This window comes from Peromyscus eremicus, chromosome 1, assembly GCF_949786415.1.
Source record: "Peromyscus eremicus chromosome 1, PerEre_H2_v1, whole genome shotgun sequence".
Classification (NCBI taxonomy): domain Eukaryota; kingdom Metazoa; phylum Chordata; class Mammalia; order Rodentia; family Cricetidae; genus Peromyscus; species Peromyscus eremicus.
In genome coordinates, this window is record NC_081416.1 from 97,498,192 (window position 1) to 97,506,161 (window position 7,970).

General features: G+C 44.3%; 1 protein-coding gene across 1 annotated transcript; it reads left to right on the forward strand.

Moving 5' to 3' along the window:
• The first annotated feature begins 6,563 nt into the window (after nt 1–6,563).
• Nucleotides 6,564–7,511, forward strand: LOC131901799 (olfactory receptor 52P1-like). Its single transcript, XM_059252876.1, has one exon. The coding sequence runs from the start codon at nt 6,564–6,566 to the stop codon at nt 7,509–7,511; it is 948 nt and encodes a 315-aa protein (XP_059108859.1).
• The last annotated feature ends 459 nt before the right edge of the window (nt 7,512–7,970 follow it).

Here is a 7,970-nt window from a genome sequence, read left to right on the forward strand (position 1 = left end):
TGCTGTGGTAAATGTGGTACAGAAATCAGAGGAGTGGTCAACCAATAACTGGTCCAGCTTGTGACTCATGCCACAAGAGGAAGCCCACCCCTGACAGGAACCAAAGACTGGCTAGCCCAACCCAGACACCTCAGACAGAACCAACCATGACCAGTTTTTTTTTTTTCAAAAAAAAAAAAGTCAATAAAATGATTCCTAATGATATCCTGCTATATTCATAGACAGGAGCCTAGCAAAATTGTCATCAGAGAGGCTTCATCCAGCAACTGATGGAAACAGATGCAGAGACCCACAGCCAAACATTAGGCAGAGTTCAGGGAATCCTGCAAAAGAAGGGAAGGAAGGAGTGTAGGAGCCAGAGGGGACAAGGACACCACAAGAAAACCCACAGAATCAACTAACCTGGGCTCATAAGCGCTCACAGAGACTGAACCAACAACCACAGAGCCTGAATGGGTCTGACCTAGGCCCTCTGCCTATGTTATAGTTGAATGGCTTGGTCTTTTTGTGGAACTCCTAACAACGGCAGTGGGAGCTGTCTCTGGTTCTTTTGCCAACCTTTGAGAAGACCCTTTTCCTTACCCAGCCTTAATACCAGAGGAGGTGCCTAGTCTTAATGCAACTTGATAGGCCAGGTTTGGTTGATATGAGGCCTGCCCTTTTCTGAAGGGAAATGGAGGAAGAGTAAAGGAGGGCAGGTAGAGAAGAAGAGGGAGAGGAAACTGCTGTTAGGATGCAATAGATGAGAGAAAAATAATTTTTTTAAAAAAAATCAAAAATTAAAAAGCCGATCACATACTTTCAACATACAATGGCACAGGATATACATTACTGTTCCAAAGGGAGGAAAGGGAGCAGAGTGAGGAAATACTAGACCAAAACAAGCCTTAAACCAGATGGGCAAACTCCAAACTCTACATCTCCGTGTCTAATGTCAAATCGATCTTCAGATCTCCAACTCCTTTCAGCTTTGTTGATTGCAGCATACTTTTCTCTCTCATAGGCCAGTTCCACTCCCTGTTAGCAACTCTCCTCAGCAGGCATCCCACAAGTCTGGCATCTCTAACATCTTGGGGTCTCCAAGGCAATCCAGGCTTCGCCTTCACAGTTTCACACAATGGCTTCTCTGGAACTCCTCTGCCACACACCTGGTCTCAGTGGCTTTCCTTAGTTGCTGAGGGGGATTCTATAACCCCTTTCTTGTATCCTTAACTCTAAATCCAGAACCACATGGCTGAAGCTGCTACATTCTGCTGCTTGCTGGGGCTGGAACATGGCCCCCTTTGTTCAAATACATTTTCACCAGCTTTCTATTTTAATGGTTTCCTTCACTGTCTAAGCTTGGCTGTCCTGAAACTTGGTCTGTAGACCAGACTGGACTTGAACTCAGAGATCTGCCTGCCTCTGCCTCAGAGAACTGGGACTAAAGGCATGTACCACCACACCCATCCCTAAACTTTTCTTTAATTCTTTTTCACAAGTTGAAAGCTTAGCTGGGTGGAGTCTTGCTCTGAGGTCACCACTCCCTTTATTCCACTTAGTGTCAGATTTTTTCTTAATCTATTTTTACTTCCTGGTACCCCTTTTCTCCACAAACTGTACATTTTGTATTTTTCCGTGCTCTGCTTGCTCCTTTTCATCATAAATTTGCATAAGACTGTCCACTAATAACCACAGGACTCAGTCAGCACAGGAATCTCATCTGCCAAAGCTGTTCATCTATAACTCTTCAATTTTGCATCAGGGAGATTTTTTTGGACAAGGGCAGAAAGCAGTCACATTTTTCACCAAACTATCACAAGAGTGACCTCTAGACCACATACTAACATTCTTCTCCACTGAAACCTCTTGAGAAGGACTCCCACAGTTCAATTTACCCTCACCACCACTGTCTTCTGTGCTCCTACTACTATAACCCATTAAGCCCCCGCTTAAAGTGTCCAATTGCCTTTCTAGTCCAGAAATATTCTAGTCCCAAAGTGTTCCATATTCCTCCAAACAAAAGCATGGTTGGGTCTATCACAGCAATACCCCACTCCTGGTACCAACATCTGTCTTAGTTAGGATTTCATAACAAAAAAAAAGTGAAGAGACACCATGACTATGGCAGCTCTTGAAAAGGAAAACATTTAATTGGAACTGGCTTACAGTTTCAAAGTTTAGTCCATTATTATCATGGTGGGAAGCATGGTAGCATATAGGTGGACATGAGGCTGAAGAGGTAGCTGAGAGTTCTACATCTGGATCGGCATGCAACAGCAGGAAAGAGTGCCACTGTGCCTGGCTTGGGCTTCAGAAACCCCAAAGCCCACCCCCAGTAACACACCTCCTCCAACAAGGCCACACTTCCCTCTGAGCCTATGGGGGCTATTTTCATTCACACCACCACACTCTTTAATATCTCTCATCACATTTCAAACAAAATAGAATTCTCACCGTGGCTTGCTATAGCTTTATCACATTGACCATGGCCACTTCTCCAAATTCACTTTTACTGTCTCCTTTGTCACTCCGCTTTAGCAACTGGCCTGAGGCTGTCTTTCAAATTCATGAAATGTGTTCCAGATGCCCCCATATCTACTGTTCCTTTTGCCTGTAACTATATACCTCATGGACCTGCATGCCTTTCTTACTTCATCAAGATCCTTGACTCAGTCAACTCCTCAGAAAGGTCTAGCATGGTTACCAAGTTGTATTTCCTAACATTTTCTGCCTTATAATACAATTTTTTCCAAAGCACCTCTCATTTTTAATTTTTAAATAAAATTGTATACAGTTATCATGAATATCATATTGTCTTAAATATATGTACTTTGTGACATGGATAAATAAAGCTGGCTTAACATGTGTATTAATTCCACATTAAAGGGGCAGATCACTTGTCTAGAACATGCAAGAACTGGATTGGATCACCAGCACCGAGGGAAAAAAAAATGTTATCTATTGTTAACTAAAATCAGAGCATTATACAGAAACTCTTTCTTGAACATATCCCCTCAATTAACTTCAATTTTTGTGCCCTTAGATCTACCTCTCTCTTTTCCAACCATGCCAGTCTCTGGTAATCTTTATATATTCCACAGATAAGTGGAATTTGTCTTTCTGTGTCTGTCTTCTTTCACCTAATGCAATCTGCAAGTTCGTTCATATTGTGGCAAATAGAATTTTGTTCTTGTTATGACCAAATAGTATTTAATTGTGTATATCTACCACATCCTCTTCATCCACCTGTCTACTGATGGGCACTGAGTTCCATGTCACTGGTTGTGAATAAACACTGGGAGTTCAGCTATCTCTTCAACATACTGATTTCATCTTCTTTGGGTACATACTCAATAGTGGAGTTGATAGATCATATGACAGTTTCATTTGTAAATAATTAAATACCACATATAACACAGTAATGAGGCCCTCGCCAGATGGAGCCCCTGGATCTTGGACTTGCCAGCCTTTAAAACCATAAGCCAAACAAATTTGTATTATTTACAATGCACCTTTTGGTATTCTGTTACAGCAGAAGATGTATTAAGACGTTCTTCCCTCCTCAAACAAAGTTGAAATTTCAAAGCTTCAATTTGATGTCTCTTTCCAGCATCCCAGAGGCCTATTTAGTGTTCCTGTCCTCAGGGAGTTTCTACTCACACCTTAGGCCCTAATGACAGGATAAATAATGGAGCTCTTTTGTTTCCAGTACTCTAAGCCCTGCAGAACCTGGAACTCCACTATTACCCGCTTCCTGGATTTGGTAAGTCTGTCTGGAAGCTCACCCCTGCATTGACATACTATAGACCACCACAGACCCAAGTGCCACTAGGAATATTTCTCATTGAGATGTTCCTGACTCTTTGGACAATGACCTCCTCTGTCAATCAACAGTCTCCATGAAGTATGAATCAGCCTCTCCAGGTTATCGGGAAGCAAGTGAACAGAGTTTAGGTGAGATCACTGAGTCCAGCTGGTAAGTTTCTGAGCCAGGATTTGAATTGCACTGATCTTGGTGAAGCTTCCATCAAGGGTAACAAATTGCTGGCAAGTGGCTTTTATTTGCTCAAGAGGGGTGAAGAATTTGCTCCTTTCCTCATAACACAGCTCTGTTCCTGGTACCTGGCCACCTATTCTTATATGTTTTAGGTAAGGCCTGTCTTATAGCAAGCGCTAACATGATGCAAACAAGGCAAATGGATGAGTGACTACTTGCTATTCTGAGAAAGTTATTTGGAAGTGACTGGGTATGTTTGGTTGACCACAAGATGCAGAAGAATAAGGGGGGAAAAACACTAGGGTGTAAAGACAGCAAGAAGATATAGAGAAATGCTGAAAAAGTGTCCAATACCACCTTCACCATGAATGGGCTCAGCAAACATGCTGCTCAGCCCTCAGCCTAGAGGTCATTAAATCAGACAACAGGAGTCCCTGTAAATGCTGATGATGGTGACCCAGCTTCAGCCTTGCATCACTGCCCTACAATCTCACCATCCTGGAAGTTTTAAACGAATTCTAACTCAAGTATTAGTGGCAGCTAGGAAATGAGAAGACCAAGATTCGTACTTAAGCCCTGACATTTTTCCTGGAATCTAAGCATAGTATACTCAATGCCTGTGCTTCCAACTTCACGTCTCACCTGTGTGATGCAGCCAGGGCAGGGGGTGTGTGCGGACATTGTGGTATGTGTGGCTCCAGGATGAAGGACAGGGCGAGGATCTTTGAATGGAAATTCAAGAGCTGAGTAAATCTGATGTGATGATTAATTGGCTAAGAGGACAAAGGAGGGAAAGAAATGGGTCTGTTTTCTTCATACCTAGATTATTTAGCCCTCTGGTCTCTCTTTATCAGAGAAATTATATCTGGGGGATGAGCAACCAAAGAGAGTATCACGTAAATATGTGAGTCTGAATCTTCTGAATGCAGCCCTGCTTTCACAACAATATATATGGACACACAAAATCACAAGCTTAGGTATCATGCTCATGCCATTTCACAAGGTCCCACACACTCTGATTTCCCTCTGCCCCTGACACTTCCAACCACCACATTGGCCGAAATCCCCTATGGAGATTATTGGTCCCAGTATGGATGATAGAACTATCACAGAAGATTATATAGGAAATATTAAATAGGAATAATGAGCTAGAAAGGAGCAGGATGCTTTATTCCAGAGTGACAGTTATAGTCGGCACTGGGATGGAAAAGAGGCATCCAGGCATAACAGGTCACACTAGAAAGCCTCTCCTTCCTGCCTTTCTCCAAGGCAGTTTCATGGGTCCCAGGGTGCAGTGGCTGATGCTCTCAGTTGCATGGAACACTGTATCTTTAGGTTGGGGACACAACTGTGATATCTCCAGATGATCTATCTGGTTCAACTCTCTATTTCAGTTAGCAAACAGGACACACTCATGCCCCAGCGTGTCATGAGCACTTCTCTCCATGTGAATTCTGGTTTTGGTTCTCTTCTGTTTCCTTCTCATCAGCATCCCTCCCCTACTGTCCTCTTCCCATATTTTTCACTCGATCTCCCCACTCTCTGAAATTCTCAAATATCGCTGGTTAATGCATAAGAAAAGTGAGAAGACATAGGTGGAGGCAGATCAGAAAAGCGTGTGTGGCAGAGAGTGTGGAGTAGAGATGTGTCAAAGCTCAGCATGGTCTCTGGACAAAATTTAACTCTACTTGCTTATGGGTATTGTATATTGCTGGTGATTAAAATTCACACCTCATACTTTCACATACCTTTACTTCTCATTAGAGAATATATTTGCAAACAATTATCTCTCAATGGCCTCATTAAATCATTTATTATGACTGAATCATCTTTACAGCTACCACTACTAATTCTGCATCATCTCACCTGATTCTACCAACAGCTGTACAGGACTCCTGAAGCAATTCCAGGATCTTACTAAACATGAGCCAGGAAATCTTCCATCCGTAGCAGGCTACAAGAGACTTGGTCCTTCATCTATGTCTTGTTATTCTTCGTCAAAACTTAAGTTTCAGTCCTTATGCATAAGTAGTGATGGGCTCGGGAGCTTGAGACACTCATACAAAATGCCCTTACCCTCCATTTACTTTCCTTCAATATTAATCTTCCCATCTTGAAAAGAAACCATATCTGATGCTCCCGTCCAATCCAACTGACCCTGCGTTAACATCACCTGTGTATTGTCACACAGCCAATGAATCTGCAAGAAATAGTACTAGAGAAATTCAAAGGTTCATAGGCAGAGAAAACTATGTAAACATCTCTGGCTCTTACTTTTGCCATGGAAATGGTCCTATGTCTATGCCCCTCAGCCCGTCCCACAGACCAGACATTATTAAACTACACAGAAGTGAGAAGGGGTCCTTTGAACCAAGCTGATACTAACCCATCTCCTGCTCTGTTATTTCCCAGGGCCCTACAATCTTCACATCCCAGGTGCTCTTTTGCGGAGTCTAACTCGAACGTTTCTGCTGCCGTTCATCTACAGCATAAATACGATCCCAGCTGTTCCACCTCTTCAGGTTTCATAGACACTAGAGCAAAGCAGTGAGATCTTCCACACACACTCTTCTTTAGCCTGACCATGCAGTACACGAACCACAGCCATCAGAACCCGAGCTCCTTTCTGCTTATGGGAATTCCTGGCCTGGAGTCGTCCCACTTTTGGATTGCATTTCCTTTCTGCTCCATGTACGCCCTGGCAGTGCTTGGCAACGTGGCAGTTCTGCTGGTGGTGCACTCTGAGCCTGCGCTGCACCAGCCCATGTACCTGTTCCTATGCATGCTGTCCACCATTGACCCGGTGCTCTGCACCTCCACTGTGCCCAAGCTCCTCACGCTCTTTTGGGCGAATGCTGCTGAGATTGCCTTTGGGGCCTGCGCTGCCCAGATGTTCTTTATCCATGGCTTCTCAGCCGTAGAATCCGGTATCCTGCTGTCAATGGCCTTTGACCGCTACTTGGCCATCTGTCGGCCACTGCACTATGGGTCATTGCTGTCCCCAGAGTCGGTGAGCAAGTTAGGGGCTGCTGCTCTGCTTCGTGGCTTGGGACTCATGACCCCACTTACTTGCCTACTGGCGAGGCTGAGCTACTGTGGCCGAGTGGTGGCACACTCCTACTGTGAGCACATGGCTGTGGTGAAGCTGGCTTGTGGAGGCACGCAACCCAACAATATATATGGTATCACAGCAGCCACACTCGTCGTAGGAACTGACTCCATTTGTATTGCCATATCCTATGCACTCATCCTCCGGGCTGTGTTGGGCCTCTCCTCCAAAGAGGCCAGGGCTAAGACCTTTGGCACTTGTGGCTCCCACCTCGGTGTCATCCTTCTCTTCTACACACCTGGGCTCTTCTCGTTCTATACACAGCGCTTTGGCCAGCATGTACCCAGGCATGTCCACATCCTCCTGGCTGACCTCTACCTGGTTGTGCCACCCATGCTCAACCCCATCATCTATGGGATGAAAACCAAGCAGATCAGAGATGGAGCATTCCGACTGCTGAAGAGGGGTCCTGCTCCATCATAATGCTTCGACTACACCCCCGGACCCTATGCCGTTTTTCTCCAGCCCTTGAGAAATGTTTACATGACTGCCAACATGCTGGAAGGCAAAAACCCACACTCGATGATATCCTTACTTTAGAATGGAGATCCAGCACGTGTTGGAGGAGGAACCATCTGATGCTTGCTGCTTGTGGTGGAGATAAAGTCACAATGCTCAGGAACATTACCTAAAGGGAGATACAGCTTCCAAACTAATAGTGGCTTCCTTGGAAATACCGCTGTCTAACATCTCTCCTCTCTTCCAAAGGATGTTGATTAAATGAGATAAATGTGGTTACTGACATGATAAGAACAATAGTTCCCACCCACAGGTTGCTATGTGCACTAGCTAATTCCTTTTTATTGCTGACAAATATTACATTTTGCAAATGCGCCACAGCTTGACTATCTGATCTTAGACACCTGGATATTTTCCACTTTG

Bases quoted from the DNA above. Each gene is read 5' to 3' on its own strand.
- LOC131901799 (XM_059252876.1), top strand. From the start codon at position 6,564: ATGCAGTACACGAACCACAGCCATCAGAACCCGAGCTCCTTTCTGCTT.